Source organism: Helicoverpa armigera, chromosome 11, assembly GCF_030705265.1.
Source record: "Helicoverpa armigera isolate CAAS_96S chromosome 11, ASM3070526v1, whole genome shotgun sequence".
Lineage (NCBI taxonomy): Eukaryota > Metazoa > Arthropoda > Insecta > Lepidoptera > Noctuidae > Helicoverpa > Helicoverpa armigera.
The window spans coordinates 8,370,775-8,392,562 of NC_087130.1; the positions used below are offsets into that span (position 1 = coordinate 8,370,775).

General features: G+C 33.5%; 2 protein-coding genes across 3 annotated transcripts in view; one reads left to right on the forward strand and one right to left on the reverse strand.

Annotated features, from left to right (window-relative positions):
- The window catches only part of LOC110378378 (low affinity immunoglobulin epsilon Fc receptor), a 76,096-nt gene extending 67,046 nt beyond the window's left edge, over window positions 1-9,050 (reverse strand). Inside the window, exon 1 of one of the 2 annotated variants that reach the window (XM_021337605.3) lies at window positions 8,754-9,050. In XM_021337605.3, the coding sequence (XP_021193280.3) occupies window positions 8,754-8,838 (85 nt within the window). In that variant the 5' untranslated portion in view covers window positions 8,839-9,050. The remainder of the gene's footprint in view (window positions 1-8,753) is intronic. The other variant, XM_064036878.1, reaches the window with a different exon arrangement.
- A 1,231-nt stretch (window positions 9,051-10,281) lies between these two features.
- On the forward strand, window positions 10,282-21,482 carry LOC110378380 (regulation of nuclear pre-mRNA domain-containing protein 1B). The gene is made up of 6 exons (XM_021337607.3): window positions 10,282-10,520; window positions 13,496-13,732; window positions 14,419-14,639; window positions 15,037-15,145; window positions 17,101-17,276; window positions 17,865-21,482. Exons 1-6 carry the CDS (start codon window positions 10,370-10,372, stop codon window positions 18,009-18,011), a joined length of 1,041 nt encoding a protein of 346 aa, XP_021193282.1. The 5' UTR covers window positions 10,282-10,369; the 3' UTR covers window positions 18,012-21,482.
- The last annotated feature ends 306 nt before the right edge of the window (window positions 21,483-21,788 follow it).

A 21,788-nucleotide genomic window follows, 5' to 3' on the forward strand; every position in this document is an offset into this window, starting at 1 on the left:
ACTGACTCACTCATCAAAAACCTAGACCACTTCCAGTGGTCGTATTGACTTGAAATTTGGCATGGAGGTAGGTCTTTATGTCAAGGTAAAGGGAAAAATCTGAAAATGGCCAAGTGTGAGTCGGTTTCAAAATAATGAAGGTGTTTTATACCCGGTGTAAATTTATACCCCTAAGGAACTAAAACGAAATAAATTTATCTATATATTTATATAATATATCTTCGAATGGTCGTACCGATCTGAAATTCGTTACAAAGGTTTGTATTAAGTCAAAGTAAAGTAAAAATCTGATCTGAAAACGACCAAGTGTGCATCAGTTTCGAAAATAACGAATGTGTAACTTTGATCCACGAACATAATATATGATAACATGTCATGTCAGTCAGTTGGTAAATCTAGTCCATTTAGTTAATCTAGTTCATTTCTTTGTAAGAAGCATAAATCTGAAAGATAGTATAAATGAGACATTTCCTTAACTAATTTAATCATAAGAAAAAAATACAATAATCAACCTTACAAAAATAAATGAAATCCCACCCAAAACAATAATGTGAAAGACTGCCAAGTTCGATAATATGGAAATGCTTCGCCTATAAAATAAGTGAGATCTGAATAAGTACCAAGTTCCATAGTTACATATACCTCAGTTCAAAATAGTTACTTTTTAATGATGTTACTTGGCAAGTTTTAATAGAAAATTAAATACTTGATTCATTGCGTTTAGTAGGTTTATAACAAGGTGTGTGAAAACTTGCCAAGTAGCATCATTAAAAAGTAACTATTTTGAACTGAGGTATATGTAACTATGGAACTTGGTACTTATTCAGATCTCACTTATTTTATAGGCGAAGCATTTCCATATTATCGAACTTGGCAGTCTTTCACATTATTGTTTTGGGTGGGTACTTATTTACTATGAATGTTGTGACAAATGTATGCATAAAGGTAACTACGTACCTACGAAGTACCTATTCTTTCCCCAGTGGGGCCCACCAGGGCCAAAGCCTGCCGAGGCTGCCGGATTGTTCGAAAAAGGCCACATCAGTGGGTCATTTGATGATTTCCCGTAAAAAAAAAACACCTATTTTTTCGTTTTTAAATGCCTATGTATAATTAGGTACTTAATTTTTATCTCTCAACAACATCATTACGTCATTAGCAGCTAAAAAAAATTACTTATTATTATGCCTAATGACAAACTTGATATTTGTTGAATTAATTATCATCCACTTGCCTACGTTTCAGAAGTTCGTTAGATAAACGTGTTGTCTAAAATAACTGAATATATTTAATTTTGCCAACTTGTATTGCCAGCTATTAAGAATGAAAAATAAAGTGGAAAGAATGAATCTGGTATGAAAACCTGATAGGTACGACACAACAAGCCCACACGCCTGGACATTTGATGACAATGTCACCATCTCAAGAATTTAAGATAATAGCAATTCTGAAATAAGCTGAACGAACATAAGTTAAAGGTTCGTTGAAATTATGTAGTTATTTTCTTGTCTTTTCAGAAACCACTGATTCGATTTGAAAAAATCACGAGATACTTAACCCATTTATCAAAGGAAGGCTTGGCACGGACTAGGAAAAAAGGAGCTAAGTAAGTACCTATAGGTAAAGTTTTAATAAGAGAAAATGTATGATTACGAAAATAAAATTCCACAGTGCCGTAGTGTTAAGCTATGGCATCTTATGATTATTACCAAGAATAAATACCAGTAATAGGTACCTACGAAGCTCACTTTCACAAGACAAAAAGATCTAGCATAATTAACACCTACGCATTTATATGCTCTGAATACGTGATACACATATAATTTCAAAGTATTTGTATGCAATAATATTATGCATTTAAAAGATCGGAATCTTTAAACTGAAATAATTACATGTTTGCATAAAGAGTGTGAAAAAGTTTAAAGTATTTTATAATTGCCACTTATTTATTTGTTAGCTCACTTTTTAGTCGTTTTGTAACCATTTTGTTGCTTTATTTATGGTAAGTTTCCACTTTATAAGCCTACAAATTAAGTAAGCATTTAGTTTCATTAAGGAATTCTTTTCATGTAGTTTGCGAAATGCTTCTAAATCCCCTTTCAAAATGGGGTTAGAAAAAGACATTTTAAGATGTAACAAAGTGGAGCAAAAAATTACGAACGAGTTCCTGCATTTTGTTTCTCCATTTCTTCCTTTTCTTTGTTTTGTTTTTATTATTACTTGAGATGCATTTGCAATTATCGATTTTCCTATAAAAGCACTTAAGTTTTGTTCTTGTTACAATCCTATCTTCTGTGTCTACACCTAGGTTTCGACTACATTTCAACGTAAATATATAACAAAAAGGTTTTACAAAACTTCCCATTTACTCATATATTTACTCTTATAACACCAAACCTCTTTTGTATTGTTACTTGAACATAAATGGTTAATAAAAACTATACCGCGATGCACATTTTTATAGCCCGCATATAAATTTTTACTCCTCTCTTATCCTTTGTCCACACAGTTTCGTTCGTGGAAACCGAGGAAAAAGGGGTAAAAAGTGTTAAACAAGTTTATTGTGGATGGAATCTGTGTTAACCCTACAAGCGGAGTGAGATAACACAATACATTTGTACATAGATATAACTATAGAAAACGCAGACAAGGGTTGATACAGCTTAAGTTGAGTTCAGATATCTGTCACGTACCTAGTTCGTGTATTTTTTTTTAATTGGACGAGTTTATATTTAAGGCTGTTAAAATATACCTATATTAGGTAGTAAGTAGGTACGTATTTAATAATCGTAATCGTATTTAAGTTTAATAGAAAGTCTCGCACTTGTTTTTCTTTTTAAACAGCCATTCTAGCTTTGGAGATAAGTCCTAATACACAAAAATCATGCAATCCAAACCTGGCTGGGAGTGCTTCCATGCTTAGTTATTTTTTGAGGAACTTAACATTAGCACTGTATAAAAGCCGCCTAAAATCTCTTCTCTCATCGCTACTCCGAAGCTTTATTTCGACATAAATACCCAGAACATAAACATTTCTCTCACCAATTTATATCCACATAATCTTTGATTTGTATCCTCTTTGTGTATTTTGCGAAATACCCAACATTGTTACTCACCGAAATTAAAGAACATCTCGATAAACTGGTAAGCTTTCGTTGACAATAAATTCGATTTTATTTCTGAAGGATCGTAAATTACTTTTAACAAATTATCAGTAAGTTACGATATTCTTAAACGTGCCCCTATTTATTTGGTGTCGGTGGTTTACATTTAAACTTTTCAGCCATTCACTAAGCTTGTAAGCAGTTTAAGTTTTCTTAATCCTTTAAAATTAGCACAATATAACTTACCTGACGTCCAAAGAATTTATTCAGATTCTAATCTTTTTAAAATGTTCTAACATTTTTGCAAAGCATTAAATTGAATGTCTCATTTTACGGATGTTTGCTCGATCGGTCACAGACGCATAACGGTCCTGCGATGATGACACATTGGTAAAAGCCCTCTGTGGATCTATGGTCCATATCTATGCCTTTTCTTGTCATTCGTGCACCTAATTAGCAATGTGTGCATTTTTTCTCAGTTACGATTATGTACTAACTGCGTTCCCTCATCTCTCTTAACGTTCAGGGTCAGAACACATAAGGAGAGTCACCATCAAACCAGTTCAAAATATATTGCCAAAGTGATAAGCGGCTCGACTGCGTAACAAATACTTTCATATGACAAGGTCCTGCATGCTTTAGAGGTCGCGATGTCAATATAGTCCTATTTTAATTGATTCGGCAAATTGGCACAATGTGACTTTTTAAAACCAGTTTTGTTTTAAAACTGGGACTATTTTGATATTGATATGATTGTGTTTTAACGTATTTTTTACTGTTTTATTTTTGTGTTTTGCACAAATTAAAAGTCACTAATTGGATCTAACATGTCCTTCATATTCTTTTTGCCATAATACCTAAATTCTATCTAAATTATTTTGACTCTGATGAGGCACTAAATAGTTGTATTTTAAGTGTAAAAATCTCACACAAAATAAAATGAATCCAACGAAAAACCAAGATTCTTTATCCTCGCCGACTGTTGACCAAAAGACTGTCTGGAAATGTACTATCGAAATTTTTCAGTAGTAAAAAGCTGCATTACAATGAATGCTAATAAATAATGCAGTAGGTGAAGAATGTGGTAGGTCAGTTGCAGCTGCACTGAAGGACGACGGGTCATCAACGAAGAGAACTGGATAGACCAGTTCAGTGCATCTAGTTTATTGTCAAACATAATTTACAACGCAATTTGTTTATGTAGACGTTAATTTGACAAGGATTAAATCCTTTATGGATTGCCACTGTTTAAATATTACTTAAATATTTTTTTTTTATATATGTACTTTATTGTTGAAAACAATATTTTTAGGCTCTATAATAACGTGAATATCAGGCTCGAAGGAATTTATATTAAGTACGTTATAGTTTTATAGCCATTAAATTGACTAATATTTATTGAATGTTCACCCATTTACAAAAAAAAACACATACCATCAAATTAGGACCAGTTTTGGTGGTTTTTAAACATTTGAAACACGTAATAAACACACCTAATTGTGGCCTGAATCACATACTTAATTAAGATTTGTATTTGGAATACTAAATAAAGCGTTGTGGTATGTGGCCGGTAGATGTCGTGATTTGCATGTTAAAACCTTTTTGGTTGACTTCAACGTTTCAAACTGCCTCAGGAGCGGCCGTAACTTCCCAATATTTTATCTATTTATTGTTTTGCGTACTAAAGATAGGAATTTGACATTACTTGTATGGGGCTAATGTCAAAATTATATTTCTAGTAAGTAAATTAACAATCAGATAAAATATTGGGAACAGCCGAATATCGGTAATAGCTAGGTATTGGGTACGCAGAGACAATCAATATTACCGATTTTTGACAGCACAAATAAGGAGATTACAAATGGTGATTCACAGCACAGACAATGATCTCCTAGTGACATGATTTGGATATTATTTTGCTTCCATTAGTATGATAAAAAGCCTGTAAAATATACATACATTTAACTAACTATTGAAGTCCTAACTTGCGTAAGTATTGAGCCTTTTCATTGGTTGTATCGAGTATCAAACTAAGAGCCTTGAAATATCGAAGGCTTGACGATTCTATCCAATACTACACATTCCTTCTAAACGCGTATAAATATGAATCAACTTTGCTGCAGATGACTCCATATTAATATTTACATAAATTAATGCGTATTAATTAATATATTAAATATTAAGCAAGAGTTTCAAACAAGTTAGTATTTGCAGTCCACCGCAGAATTCTTCCTACATGTGGTATGTAGATTTGCAAAAATATTGCGTGAGAATCATTTGAATTGGTTTGTCTAAGAAACGGATCGTCAATTTAAGGACTAATATTTACGTAGCCTTACCACAGATTACTAAATAGTTACTTAGGTACTACGTAATCTACACCTAATTACAAAATGCCGAAGTTTTGAGCAAGCATGTGTAAATACTCAATACTAAAATATAGGTACTTTTTTTCTTGCTCTCCAATTTTACTTAAGAAATCTTTACAGGCTGGCGTTCCTTGGAGGAGGCCTACGTTCAGCAGTGGACGGCAATATGCTCAATATGATGATGAGATACAAGCCCGTAAGTAGAACTCAGAACTGTTGCGTAGATAATAAATTCACATTTGATTTCTCAGTGCAACAAAATTACACAGTAAGTAGAGCAACGCAATCCGAGAATTTACATCTGAAAAAGTATGTATTGCAACCATAGACTTGCAGCGGATTACTTACAGGAAAATTATTTATTAATTACTAGAAATGTTGAGGATCTCTTATTTTGAGTAAAATCGGTAACTTAGGCGTCATATTTTTCAAAGCAGAGAAGGAAAAAACTTTTGGTACGTACTTAACAGAAAGTTTCAACGCCATAATGTTTTTAATGACACAGACAAAGATGATCGTTTTCGTTTTACTATCAAGTTTTCCTTATTCTTAGTTAACCTCAGACTAAGATCCGATGTAACATTAATAGGTATTAGGTAACCACGGAGGGCCAATGTCCAACACTCAAAGGCGCTTTCACACCTGCGAATTTATCCGCGTGTCAGTTTTGCTAGGTTTCAGACGTCGTCTTTTGTACTTAATATTTGTTGTAAGCTTTTATTTGTGATAAGCATAAGCAAACCAAGCGGAGAATCCGCTAGTGTGCAAGTCCTGTATGGTTGAAATCAAATAATACAATCAAAGTGTTTGGCATATTTTTCGGCAATAAAAGATGTTAAAAATACTGACTGTTGTTAGATATTGATATGTAGCGCCACCCGCTTATAAATTCTTGATTATCACGTTAACGAGATCACATTACACTCATCTGCCATAAAAACTGCTCACGAGTTTATGTTGACATAACAAAAATATAAAGTAAAGAACAATGGAACTGTCAAACTCTCTATGGGCATAACGATTTTCGATTTTGAAGACAATTTTGAAATATAATAAAAACTTTCCAAAAATGTGCAAATGCGTTTTCTCTTTTGTTTTTTTATTGCAACAATAAGCCACCTACGTCTTGTTTTTTTACAATTTGCTCGTAGTTACGTACTAAGTATACCTACCTATCGCAGTTGTCACATGCAGAAAGAGAAACATGACTTTTACACAACGTCAAAACAGCTACAGGACTTTTTATTAGCATTAAATATTAGCGAATTTTAAATGCAAATATCGGAACTACATCGTAATCATATTATAGCATCGTATCCGAACGTTCAATAGCATGCTTCCGAAAGTGAAATCTCACCCGTTGTGTCATGAAAAGTAAAAGTGGTCGAAGCGGGCCACTGTCAATCCGAAATGCTTTATTTATACATTCTTATGTATAATCATGGTGATTACATAAGTACAGGTAACTTGTTCTGTAATTGCTCTAGTAGCTATCGAGGTTTTAACATTTTAATAATAATATTTTTAGTTAAAGTGCATTTTTTTTATAAACGCTTAAATATAGGTAATTTGTTATAAGTAGGGCATTATTAAAACAACAAAAATTGGCTCATATTAACGACTTATTTGGTTTAAAATTAATATTTACGATCTTTTAGCGTCATGCATTATCGTTATTTCAAGTTTTGTATCAATATCAATTAATTTAAGGACACTACAAGCAGTACTATTAAGTATTTGTTTTATGATTTTATAATAACGTTCTGTTTTTTTAGGGACTTTCCCTAATTTAGTTATTTTAAAATCCATGCTTAATAGTAGGTATTCTTAAGAGCTAATTAACATAAAAAAAACATCCAAGTTTTTTGCAAATTATGTCGGTTAAATATATTACTAAATTAGCAATAACAATTTATTTACAAAAATATTGCTATAATCAGGCTCAGTGATACGTACAAAATATATAAATTCAATTTCGATAATATCATGCTAATGTGAAATAGGCTTCATATGTTTATTTAAATTTTAACGATATTCGTTTATCTCTATCACTTAATTTAATATTATTAACCTATCATGAAGCACATTAACTCATGTTTCAATAATAATATCGAGTCAAACATTATTATTTTTACGAGGGTTTTCCACGATCCACGCGAATTTCCCGATAACTTTGGCATTTGTAGAGCGATTACTAGTCTTTTTGCCGCCAAAAACGAGATCTTAATATTTTCTGTTCTACATAAGGTACCCAAAGTTATTAGGAGATGCATATTGAAGTTAATGTTTTATTTTATGAGAATCTAAGTCATTCGAAAATCATAATTGCCTACGTAGGTTTATACATAGTGATGTAAGCCTAATATGTGATATAAGCTAGTTATCTAACTATGCCTAAATAAGTAAGTTTCACGTTTATATTAATTTAGCTACCAGCAGTTTCACTCACGTCACGAGGAAACTTTTGACATACGCTGAAAAGTAACCTATATGATTCCTCCATAAAAGGGTTATCTGACACTGAAAGAATTTTGCAAATCGGTGCAGTAGTTTTTCAAACAAACATACAAACAATATTTTGAGCTTTATAATATTACTATAGATATATGCTTAAACATATAGCACCTAAATTGGTGTAACAAGGTTATGACACAAATTCCAATGTCGTCTTCATTAAAAATCAAATTAAGTGAGGGGATCAAAGAATCCGCATCAGCTACAAGCTTTAATGTCATGTTATGGTAGCAAAAATACGCAATAAGTAGTTGAAGTTAGTAAATCACTTCAAAATAACGTTGTACCTAGGTAAAATAAATGTAGGCTGAAATAGTTTTTCTAGTGATACAAATTAACTGGCCTCAAGTGTAGGAAGATTTAAGATTCGAATTCTATTTGGATCATAGACATAACGAATTAAATCCTTTTTAGGAGGCCATAGAGGATTATCTACAATAATAATTTTGTTGTGAATTAATTAAATAATAGCGAACCGATCGCCGGTCATTGTCCGTTTTTGAATGGAAGTTTATTACTTAGGTACCTATATGTTCTAGTTTTGACCGGATTAATTACACGAGCATCTGACAATTTATGCAAAAATATTTCACGGAAAAATACTCTCAGTTTTTACGAAAGACCTACTTTTGCTTCAATTAAGACAAATTAGGTAATTTCACAAAAAATTTAGACGTCCAATTATATTAAATGTTATTAAAATATAAGAGAAAAGAGAGAGCTTTCCGTTAATATTCATTAATTTCATATTTATGCTGTTACTCACCAACATCTCTTCTTTGTGCATTTGCTAATATCACCAGTGACAACAACAACACACAGGGCAAGTTCTTAACAAAAAAGAAATTCATTTTTAATAAATATATTTTAAGTATTAAGACTAATTATTAAAATAACAACAGACACTGATATTTTCGAATTTAAATACAAATTCAAAATCCTCAGTTTTGAGGTGTCGATGTTTTTCGCGCGGAATTTCGTCGGCGGCCGATGTCGGAGCGCGTTCGGCACAGCCTTTGGAAACTAAACTGAGTGGAGGCTGCCAGTGCGCAGGTGTATAGAGAAAGAAGATCGCATGTTCATCGTAGACCGGTCGATGGCACGGCCGCGACCGCCCGCCGTACTCCGATAAACAAGTGATTACAAACGTTGAGGCATTCGTGGTATGTAGACGCTTTCAATCAAGCTCGCGGAAATTGGAGCGTAAGTTGCGATGTATTTTTTTTTGCAATTCAATCTTTATGGTATACTTTCCAAGAAGAAATAAATACGAATTAGGTAGCTACGTTCAAAATTACCACACTTTGAATGTTACTAACTTATTTAAAGACATAATCGAATTTACTATCTATTTACATAGTAAACTATCATCATAAAAAACTCCACTATAGTTACCTACCTACTTATACAATAGATATTTCAAATGTCTAGAGTAGCATCTAAAATGCATGCATAATGGATGACCTGATGAATGCAATACATATTTGATTAAGAAGATTGACACAATGATCTATTTAGCATAACTAGTATGTACCTAAACACCTACTTCTGTATCTTTGTTACGAATGTGAAAGTAAAGTTTTCTCGGATATGATTAAGCCAGGAGCCTCCCTAAAAGTGACAATCATTATGGCGGGATTTCATCAAAATTGTATGCGCCTTTTGTTTGCAAGCTAGTTTACCTACACATTTTTTTCTAGCCAGTTTCACCAAATAAAATGGTAGCCTACTGGGGACATCCATTAGGTACCCTATAACTTACAATACCTAAATAATTTAGGCATATTCATATTCTTAATAATTTAGGCGTCTCTAAAAAGCTCCCAAAAGTCCCAAAACATAAAGCACTACCAAAAAGCTAGCACTACCGCTAAAGCTGTCTATAAGAAAATATAAGGGCCGGTACCTAATGGCCGATCGCATTAACTGCTGCGCTATCGGGAATTCGATTCCCGCAAAGACAACTAAAATTATATTGAGTCTGGGTATTGTCTGCATCAAACATCACAAGTGCCAAAAAATATCCTTGAGTGGGGAAATCGACATCGACCTCAAATTCTTTGTCAAGATACAAGATACAAGATACTTTATTTGTAAAAAACATGGGTGTCATACTGATAGTTCACAAAGATTATTGACGGAATCGACCAAGAACTCTTACGGTATATAATCAAATAAATATAAAATATTTCAACGCAGAAATAAATCAACATTAAATAATTAATTATATCTCTTGTAAAGCGAGCAACAACCTAGGCGTGAAATTAAACGCAATCAGAGACAATTTCTTTCTTACAAATCAATATGGCGGTCGTTAGTAAACGTCAAATTCAGTGTGGTGTTGTGTTCCGCGGTGGCGTCTATCGATTATTTTCGTAAAACATGGCTGGTTTTACGGAAAACGCGTTAGTTCGTAAACTCCAAGAACTGAATTCAAGCCAGCAAAGTATTCAAACACTATCGTTGTGGCTAATTCATCACAGAAAACACCATTCCGTTGTTGTGAAAACCTGGTTCAAGGAAATACTCAAAGGTAACCTACAATATATTTTTCTGTTGCTTCGTAGCTTTTGTTTTACTAAAACACTAGACCATCATTAATAAATGATAATAATTAAATTTCTGTAATTTTTACAGTCATGAAATATTGCAATCTTTTAATTTTTATCTTTTGTTTGTTTTACTATCTTTCGACAGAATAATCTAGTAGGTAGCATAAAAGTTCTCTTTAAATTTGAAGTTTCCTAGACAGTATTCCCTCTAGTTTACACGTAGAATTAATAGCGTATTAACTAGTTAATCCATAATTGAAATGTGATAGTCTCATAGTGCATGGGGCATTTGCAGTTTTGTATTCTAAATCCTAACGCCTTCTTACTGAAGCCAAGTCCAAAAAAATGCTTCGTGGCATTTGTAAAACTTAAATAAGGCTTCTAATCAGTGAAATCATGGATAGAAAATTCAGCAAATGTAAAATCAAATTTCTGTAGGGCTCTTAACACAAATATATACATAATAAACAATTAGTCTGCTGCTTTTCCTAATGTCAATAGATTAAGTTATTGTTGTTATTGAGTTTATATTAATTTTAAAAACTTATGTGTAAAAGGTTCCTGTCAAGACTGATGTTCTTTCAAATGTATTTTTGTTTAACTAAAATATTTCCTCTAACGCCTGCCTGTATTTAAGTTAATTTCATGATAAATCAGATGTATTCCTTTTGATTAAAAAGCCTGTATTCAACATACATTCGAGTAGGCACTTTACTACACAATCTTGATAAGACTTTTTACACAAATACATATTCAACAAGTAAACTACTGCCTAACAATGATGCAAATGATTACGTACTTGTTATTAGGAATGCAAAGGAATGAAAAAAAAACTAGGTACTTTAAAGTTTTTTTTTACATTGTTTTTATGAGTATTCGATTTCACGGTTGATAATTGATACATCTTTGCCTCGCACATCAATCTTTCTCTGGTCTTGTTTGATTGCTGTCCTTCGGACCATGCAAGTGAGGAAAAAGAGAGTACTCCTATCTCTGCAGAAATACTTATCTCTACTAATATTATAAATGCAAAAGTAACTCTCTGTCAGTTTGTTATGCTGTCACGTCTAAACTACTGAACCAAACAACATAGGATAGTTTTTATCCTGGACTTTTGAAATGTTCTCTTGGAAACGCCATATAACTGCACTCGCCGCGGGTGGAAGCTATGGAAGCTAGTCCTCCATAATAGCTAGCTGATCTTATAGAGAACTGCCACAGTGGCCAATAATAGGTCAATCATTAATTTTTGTTGCTCATAATCTTACACTATTCTAGTTAATACATTTAAACTAAACTGTTGACTATGAGGTACAATTCTTCAGTTTTCTATGTAGGGTAAATACGCTAAATGTCGGCCTCCCCCCAAACTTCGGCCGTCTGTACATTTTCAGCTTGCATTCATTCAAAAGGTAATTAAGTGTCAGTTTTGCTCCTCCAATTGCAACCTTGGTTTATACTCTATACGTACAAATCGTTACTATCCGATTCTGTCACTTACTCTTCCCATACTGAGCGTCAGTAGCGATTGCGCCGCTGAAACATCAAATTCACATGCAAAGTAGCTTACTCGAAGTGAATACTCACATTTTGGGGATTGATATTAGAACGATAAAACATTTATTTATTTTTGTTTTAAGCTTTATTATCACTAAAGGGTTATTTTTACTATATTTTAAGATTGTTTTTTCAGCGTTTTGCGTATATTTTTCAAGGAAAAATAGGAGGCCGCCGTTAGGACAACAGTTTTGACTTAAAACCGGATTCTCGGCCGTGGCCGACTTAAAGTAAATGCAGTCTATTTTATAAATTACTATTGTACTAATTCCGTTGGCTTAAAAGAAAATTTGCAAAGCTTATAGGCAAATCGATCTATTTTACGTTTAATAGCCAAATAACGGCCGGGGTGATATTAGTCGAATCTCGAGAAATAAGGTACAAGAAATAGGGGCCGACATTAAAGATCGGAAATAATCGTAATGTCGACCAGCTTCGAAATCGAGCGCCACTATACAGGCTGATGAAAAAACACTTATATTTTTTCATTTTCTCAAAATGAAATTATTTATTTATTATAATTTATTACATTGAGTTAGACAAGATAAAGAAGTTAAGTTTAAATGTAGGAGTTGACAGTATTGTAGGCATGTTTATGGTAGCTTTATTGTTTAGGTTTGTTAAGGTTTGGGACTTGCTATCTATTGAACCGTTCTTTTTGCTTAAAAATATAAATGGTTGGTCGTGAATACGACTTTTTTTGTTTAGGGGAAACGAAAAAATATTTTACTATTAAACAAATACAATTACAAATGTATACTTAGTATTATATTAGAATTCTGCCAAAATAAATCATGTTAATAATATTTATCACTGCCTTAATTTAAAACACCCTATAGCCGGCCGACATTTGGAAAAAACGCGACCGACCTTGGGCCGTGAATGGCTGACTTTAGGGTTTTTCTGTTCCCGACGCATCTAAGCCTTATTACTTCTTTCTTTTCGTAGAAATATCAATCTTATGCCTATAAACATGAAATAGATTAATCAAACTATCCAAAACCGCATCAGAAACTATCTTTCGTTGGAAACTGACGGTGCTATAGCGAACCGCAGTCAGAAAATCGCTAAAGGGGCCGACATTTGGCGTATTTACCCTAATTAGTATTTGATCAATCAAACACAGATAGCATATTATTGAAAATTATTTTAATTCCAACACAATGCTGTTAAAGTGTGACATTTTACAATCCGCATATTGAGTACAAGCTGTTTCTCACAGTTTCACTTATCTCCCATGGCAACTACTTCCCTGTACCTGGATAGATATAGCCTACACTCGTGGTGTAGTTTTTTAAACAGTTCATTAGTTCTAAGCCTCAAAGATGAAAAATGTTTCCTCTCTATATTATTAATATAGATTAGGTTTTAGTCATGTATGAAGTGTTTTTCCTTACAGCTAAGGACAGCAAGCAGCTTACATTCATGTACCTCGCTAATGACGTAATTCAGAACAGTAAGAAGAAGGGTCCAGAATATGGGAAGGCTTTCGGAGAGGTCCTCGTGGAGTCCTTCAAGCACATGGCTAAGACTGGTATCAACGCTAAGACTAAACACTCCTTACATAGAATTCTAACTATATGGGAAGAGAGAGGGGTGTATGATTCACAGAAAATACAGGAGTTTAAGGAGGCTGGTAAGTTGATAGTTTCAAAACCAAATCTTACAAAATGTTATTGTTTTTAAGTAAATATACAGTAATAGATATATACAGTAGTATGTAACTGTAGTAAAGTATTGTGACATATTTCCAAACTTGTTCATCAGTCTTCTAAACAATCACCTGCAACTACAGGTGGTTGAGGCCACCTGTTTAACGTTTTCAGAATCTATGTGAGCCTGTGACAGCATAGTCACCATTTATTTTATAATTTTCTATTTAAATAATCAGCACTGTAAATAGTTATTATTTTATCAGTGTGACAAATTGCTTTTCAATTCATTTGACTCGAACTTAAAACTAACGGGAAACCTCTGCGTGTTCAAAACTACACACTTTTAAATGTGCTCTCATGTTTTATTTAAAGTTTGGCGGTTTAAAGAGGGAATCATAACATATCTTTTTATTATTTGTACCATCATCTTGATTTTGGGGATCTAGACTCATCTTTTCTGTGAGACACCATCTTGAAACTTCTAAATGCTTACCTTTGTCATTGTTCTAGTAATGCTGATTGAAATATCTATCTGTTTTGATTTCTTGTATTGGTCTGAAGTCAAAATTCTATTAAGTCTAGTAAACAAATCTTCCATTCCACTTGGCTATTTATAAAGACCTTCTGACTGCTACACAACCCTTATACATAATCTTACACATTTCAGTGGACCCCAACGATGCTATCCCAAAGAAGGTGAGCAAGCGCAAGTCAGTAGAAGTCGAAGGTAGCAAGGAGCCTGAGAAGAAAGCCAAGGTCGAGGCACGCGCCAAGCAGGAGCGCCGCCGCAGCGAGACCAAGGAGGTGGACGGACACATAGAGACACACACCACGCTCAGCCCCAAGACGCCGCCCGGAGACCCGCCAGAGCCTGAGGAACTTATTAAGGTTGTTATTTCTTTTGTTAACTTTTTAAGTTTGTTTCGTTTGCTAGCTTGTACGTGATAATGTTGGGAATTACTGGACTGGTTTGAAATTTCCTTTCGCTCTTAGGTAGCACATTTACCGAGGAAGGTTATCGGCTACTTTTTATCCAGATCTTGACATTTAAAATGTATTTTATTGACTAGTGTGACAATTAGTACTATTTAATCATCTAAACAAGTAATGAATAACTTGAATATTCAGTTTGCGAATAGAATTGTGTATTTTAAACAAATAAATTCGTTGTTACAATTATTTTTAGTGTTGTAAACTATTAATTGAATATATTCTTAACAATTAGTCAAGCTAACTGATATTTTTTTATTTTAACACAGGCTTATGGTTTGATGTTTAATTACAGGCCTTACTAGAACTGGAGTCGAGTGCGTCGAGCGACGAGGCGGTACGCGAGCGCATCGCCTCGCTGCCTCCCGAAGTGTCCGAAGTGCAATTATTGTCTAAGTTGGAAGGTAAAATGACTCCCTATCACCGCATCAATATTGTTATAACTCTTGTAAACAGAATCATTGCTCGTACTCGGTTCATCAGACATATGGAAAATTTACAAAGTAAAGTTGCGTTTTGGAAGCGAGCTGACGACTGCAGCTGCCCGCACGTGCAGCAACCGCATGAATCGGTCGATAGCTGATTACTGCTTGTGCTGCTGCCGCGGCGATCGAAATCCATTTAGTAACGGGCGCGTCTAGACGGGTTACATTTTTGTTAAATATGTGGCTACAACAGTGGCTGGTAACATTGCAAGCAATACCAGCCAGCAGTAATGTACCGAAAATATTTGCCAAACACTTTCGGAATGGCCATTTGACTGATATTGTTCGAGAGATCGATTCGAGTCGAGATTAGTTTTTACAACACATGGCTAAGCAAGAGATTGCTTGGACCTCAGTATCCGTAAAATAATTTGTAATGGCCAGGCAATTTTTTGCCAACATTGCAGCCACAAATTGTACAGAAATGTAGCCCGTTTAGACGCGCCCATACATATAAACAAGCCAGTAGCGCAGCGGCAGCTCGCTTCCAAAACGTACCTTTATAAACATAAAATCTATGTGCTTTTGTTTAATTTCTCTTATTGACGTTCAAGTCAATATACTCTTTATATTTGACGAGCTCTCTATTTAATTTTCTAAGTTAATGAATTATGAACTTTTTAATGAATTTGTTCAAATGACTGAATTGTACCTCGGTTTAAGTTATATTGTAATTTGTAAGCATTGACTGTGATCAATTTATTCTACTGATTGCAACATATATGAGTAGCTAATGATTGTGTTCAAACAATGAAATTACTAGGTTTAGTCTAATTAATAATACTTCCCAAATTGTGATTGTATTTTATGTGATCTTATTAGTGAAATATTATTGTAAAATGTCTTATTATGAATTAATAAAGAATATTGCTGATATGCCCTGTGTATTTCACTTATTCAACTGATATGCCCAAATTAATTAGACTACTTGTTAATGTTGATACATTATTAAAAGTTTTGTAAAAAAAACTTTTTGTATACTCACTTCATATTATCTAAAATGTATCAAAATCTGCCAAACAATTCTATGATTTATGCAAGTGAAGTCTAAGTTCACAATAGATTGACACTGTCAATGCTGATATTTTACATAAACTTGAATACCTACTGGTAAATGATAATTAATTAGAATTTATGTGAATGTATTAAATATTACAAACAAATTACCTAATATACCAAGTTTGTGAGCCTTATGGCCAATTTCGCCATTTTCAGAAAGCTAAACACTACTATGGTTTTTCAAAAATCATTCATATTTAGAAGTTGTCAAACTGGCCATTGGGTTTCTCGTAACTAAGGGTTAATTGCACCATTTAACTGAAACGATAACCAAACCATAACCATCCATGAAACTGCCTCCCATTGATCGAATCTGGCGATTTGACAACTGAAAATGGTTCAGTTATCGTTATAGTAAATGATGTAATTCACTGTAAAAAGTTAAAATACTGTAACCCTTTGGATGGATTGTCTGTCTCCAAACTTATGGCGCAATGACGCTAGATCATTGCTGTTATTTTACTTCCTATGGAATTAAACATAAGACTTGTGAATGAAAGGAGTGGAGTGAACCCGTAGTCAAGTCATACAATTAAGTTACAATCCAAGTAATAGTTTCCTAGTCACATACTTATAAGTATGTAAATTCTTTCATGCTTACAATAATTACTAACGACTAGGTGTACTTCGCACTAGCTACCTTGTATTGAAATATAACAGATACATTTTAAAATTCTTCATTCATCAACTTTTCTTTTATATTTGACATTTTATCTTTTATATTTTTCGATATACTCGATTACTCTAAAATTATTTTTTTAAACTTGGAATGGAATAAAATACTTTTATTAATTAATGATATCTTACCATTCTAGACAAGGAGTCAGCCCAGCGACTGAGTGCAGTAGTGAACTCTGCAGTGGAGTTACTAGCGGAGTACAACCTGCGTCTGTCGGAGGAGCTGGACAAGCGGCGGCGCGTGGCGGCCATGCTGCGGGACTTCGCGCAGGCGCAGAGAGACCTGGCGAAGCAGGCTGAGGCTAGGCTAGAGGTAACTATATTCGTTTATTTATCTCATTATTTACGGGTACATAATTTTCCAATATAACAGTGCAGTAACATATTTCTCTTCTGTATAGCTTTGTTTATTTACGGACTTTATTACTCGCTGCTTCCCGCAGTATCACCCAAGTCCTGAGAGAACTACTTTCAATACCCAGTGGGGTACAAAATACTACACTAAGGCCCGATTTCACTGTTTGTCGATAGTCAATTTGTTTATGATAGTTAATGCTATCTGCTAGATAAAAAATACTTCTAATATTCTGTCAGTTATAGATACAGATATTAATTAAACACCTGTGAAACCAAAAGTTATAGTTTATCTGTCAAAAACGTTCCTGATAGACTATCAGAGACTTCATCAGTAACCAGTGAATCTGGCCATAGGTTCTTTCGTAGACTCTAGTCTCTACTTCCTCTCCACCAATTTCCAGACAAATGTTACTCGGGGATAGTCAATTGTCAAAAATAATTGCAAACGACTTAATGCTTTCTAAGCCTTTAGGGTACAAACAAAAAATAAAATGTTATTATTATTGTGGGTTCCAATATCTAACACCACAAACTTTAATTATAGGAATACAACATAAAACTCCAAAAGATATACGCAGTGAAAGCGGAAGTGAAGTCCCACATAGAGAGCTTGCCGGACGTGTCGCGACTACCCGACGTCACCGGCGGCCTCGCGCCGCTACCGTCTGCGGGCGATCTCTTCAGCATCTGAGGGAGGACTTATGTATAGCATCGCAACTGACTTAGGAAATGGGGGAATGCACTTACTATGTTAAATTGGAAAAAAAAATAGCTGTCTTACTAAAAAAGAGGTTCTCAATTCGACCACGTATATTATCTTGATTTATTTTTAATAATTTTTTGGAGTCCAAAGTTTTAAATAAATTGGCTGAATCGTTTTAGACATGTCAAAGATATACATTCTGGCATTATTTTTGCCTTCTGCTCAGTTCTGAACTATTTTATACGGTTTTGTATTACTTCAAAAAAATATTTAAACAGACGTTTCACACATGCTCAAGAATATTTTTTTCTTAACTCATTTCGAAAATCTATTACATTTTTTTCTGTTAATTATAACACTGCTAGTATTTCAATCATACTTACTACATATCTTGACTATATGAAGTATTAACAAGACAATACCATTGAATTGCTCAATGATAAGCTACGTTTCTCACTTGTTATTTTAACATCGCTACAGACTGTTTATTAAAAAAGATTTATTAACATCGTAAGTGCATTTCAATGATATTGCAATTTCCCTTTACTTGCAAAAAGGGCGTATCCACAAAAGTAGTTGACTTACGCCCTTTTTACAATTAAAGGCAGAAATTATTAGTTACGTTCGGATTCCGAGTAGCTAATAAAGTTTGTTAATTTGTAAGTTTGTTTGCAACACTATAGTGAGATACCGAAGTGTATGGTTATGTGTTTTACCCGGCTATTGTAAGCAATACCCGGTCGAAATAGATAGCGTTTATTTTTCTATGAACGATGGTGTAAAATTGACGGAACTATTAATTGGTGGACGTATATAAAGGAAAGACTAGGATCGAAAAAGTACTGATTTTGCATAGGTTTATAATGATGTTTAACTGCCGATTTCAATAACCGATCTGTCAGTTGTTTTTCAATTGAAGAATGAAATTGACTTAATTTATATGGCGCTATCACAAAACAACGTAGAGATCGGTTATAGAAATTGACTGTAAGACATATTACTTGCTATCTACATTTTTACGAGGAAATGAGACGGGCTATACGCGCCGTTCCTTTTTCGGATTGGATTCGAGATGGTAGACATGTCTGTTTTTGACCCAAGATTTGTCATTGAAAACCGTGTGCGTAATAATTCACATTAAATATTTCCTACTAATATGTATCATAAATGCAAAAGTTTACAAACTTACACACATGTAAACTTTTGCACTCTCACGCAAAAACTACTGAATACATTTCGATGAAACCGCGGGCGGAAACTAGTAACATAAAAATAACATGTAATACATTATCATACACTTCTTATAATTAAATTATAATCGAAGTTTGCCTTATTTGTCAAGAGTAACTGCCTTAACATTCGCATACAATCGTTTTAGTAAAGTAAATATACTATTGAATATCGATATATCATCTAAGTTGTATATTATAAGCAATGACTGTATAAATAGCAAAGTAATATTGTACTGATATAATTATTTATACAACTTTCATAAGAAATAGCTATAAAGATGTCATCTTATAGTATTATTCTTGTGTAAACGTATGCGAGTGAAAGACAGCTGCAACTCAAAGCTAGGAGTGTCAAAATATTGTCAAAATACCGAGTATATAATATAGGATTACTGGTAATAATTGACCGATACTTGATTACGTAATTCTACTCATGAATTCAAAAAAAAATAGCCAAAGAAACTTTTTTAATACTCATAAGTTTGATCCAATAACTGTTTCAAAATCTGAACTTCGCTTTTCAAACAGATGTTTTGCTATTGCAATATACAAAAGAAGTTTCTTTGGAAAAATTGATTGTCATCGTTCAAGTATCGGTCACTAATTACCAGTCACCCCATACGGATAGACTTAAAAAACAATAGTTGCTTGATTTTAGCCTTGAAATTAAGTTAATTGATTTATTCGGCCATCTTTATAATTATGTAAATGATTATATGTAACTCTTTATGTTAACATAAAATACCTTGTGTATTTTGGCAACCGATTCATTTCTAATTCTGTTAAATTATGATATATGATTTCATTCATTCATTCATTTACCAACCAAAATAACATCTTGTAACAATGACATTTATCTGAGGCTCATATTAAAATTATTCGCAATTATTTTTGGCATGGCGAATAAGTTCAATCAATATTCATACTTATTTTCATACTTTTAAGGCACATTTTCGATTTAAATACGCATGCTGCAATATCAACTTGTCCATATCAAATATGAACCTTAGGTACATATGAATAAGATTGACATTGGGTTCCGTGGCTTTTGGTCAGTTTGGTATTTTTAATATCTACATTGTTTGTTATGTTTTATCCTTAGTCCACATTTCCATTTTATTTTTAGCGTGAACTCTGAAAAGCGGTCTATGAACTCAATTTGTTGAAATTTTTGAGTTCAGTTACTCCTTTTCAATCGTAATATAAGTTGTACAATTTGTTATTTGCCTTGCACTGTATTTTTCTAGATATATCTGATTATGAAAACTCGATGTAATCTCAAGGTTTATTTCTTTGCCAACTTACTGAACTTATTTTTTTAATTCCCGAAGCTATAAATATTATCTACCATTTATCCTCCATACCAATACTCCTATATTTTTATGCTGATATCAGTCTTCCGCAAATATAATACAGTTTTTGTGTAATCCATTTTTGAAACAATTGTATTAATTTAGTACACATGTACATCTGTATTATCATGCGATTCATAGCAATAAAAATAATTTCTCAGAAAATTGATAAATTGAATGCATGCTATGTTCAATAATCGATATTGATAACTTTTCTCACTGACTAGTTGAAAATACATATTAAAAGTTAAGAATAAGCATGTATAGATAGCAGATAGACCACATATCTTACAATTTGTTGTTAAGGGAGTTTTCAACTAGGCATTGAGAAAAGCACTGTTTGGCACAGGTTTAAAACTGTCGATTTTTGTAGATTGGTGCTCACCGCATGTATAGCATAACAACTTATGTACGCTGTGTAAGTTCTAGGTTTTCAAGGCCAATTTTTGCTGAGTCAAACGCATTGCCAGATTGATAAATGGATCGAAATGTTAACCTTTTCGTTACTGAGCATTAAACCGAATATGAGTGTTTTTCTTTGTTAAATTTTCACACAAAAATGTGGTCACATAACCCCGACTTTACGCGTAAGTTTCTTACGTAAGTGTTACGGAAGCCACTTCCGTAAGTTGTGAGAAATAACTGTAAGCGACTTAAGAATAACATGCGAACGTAACACCCCTTAAGTTAATTTCGTAAGTGACTTACAAGTGAGAAGGCGGCCCTATGTTCATAGTCATGGTTTTTACACGATTCTAAACCAAATAATAGCGTAATTTGGTGCGTTTAGTTAATTTATTTAGCTACCACGAATCCACTATGTATAGCTAGATATTATAGACTTAAATGAATTATAGAATTTGTTATATTAACAATGTTGTTCTTTTATTTGTATTCACATAAAATCAAGTAAGTCAAAGTTGTGTGTGTAAATGTCAATGCACATTGAATTTGTGTGACTCGATTATCACTGAGCGCATCTGAATTTACGCATACAAACACTATGTTCTTGCACATCATAAAGTAAATAACCACTAGAGAGCGCACTCGCCAATTTCTTCTAAGAACACGACTCACCACTGCGGGCGGGGGGACGCGGCATAATCCGCGGCTACTATTGGTCAGTTCACGGTCGCTACTAAAGGATCGTACTGATCGTAGCCTTATAGTACGCGCAAAAT

What these genes read in the sequence shown, in the direction of transcription:
- LOC110378380 (XM_021337607.3), top strand. Translation starts at nt 10,370, where the DNA reads ATGGCTGGTTTTACGGAAAACGCGTTAGTTCGTAAACTCCAAGAACTG. An exon ending in GTTCAAGGAAATACTCAAAG is followed by an intron (nt 10,521 to 13,495) that starts GTAACCTACAAT and finishes TTTTCCTTACAG; the next exon opens with CTAAGGACAGCAAGCAGCTT. An exon ending in AGGCTGAGGCTAGGCTAGAG is followed by an intron (nt 17,277 to 17,864) that starts GTAACTATATTC and finishes CTTTAATTATAG; the next exon opens with GAATACAACATAAAACTCCA.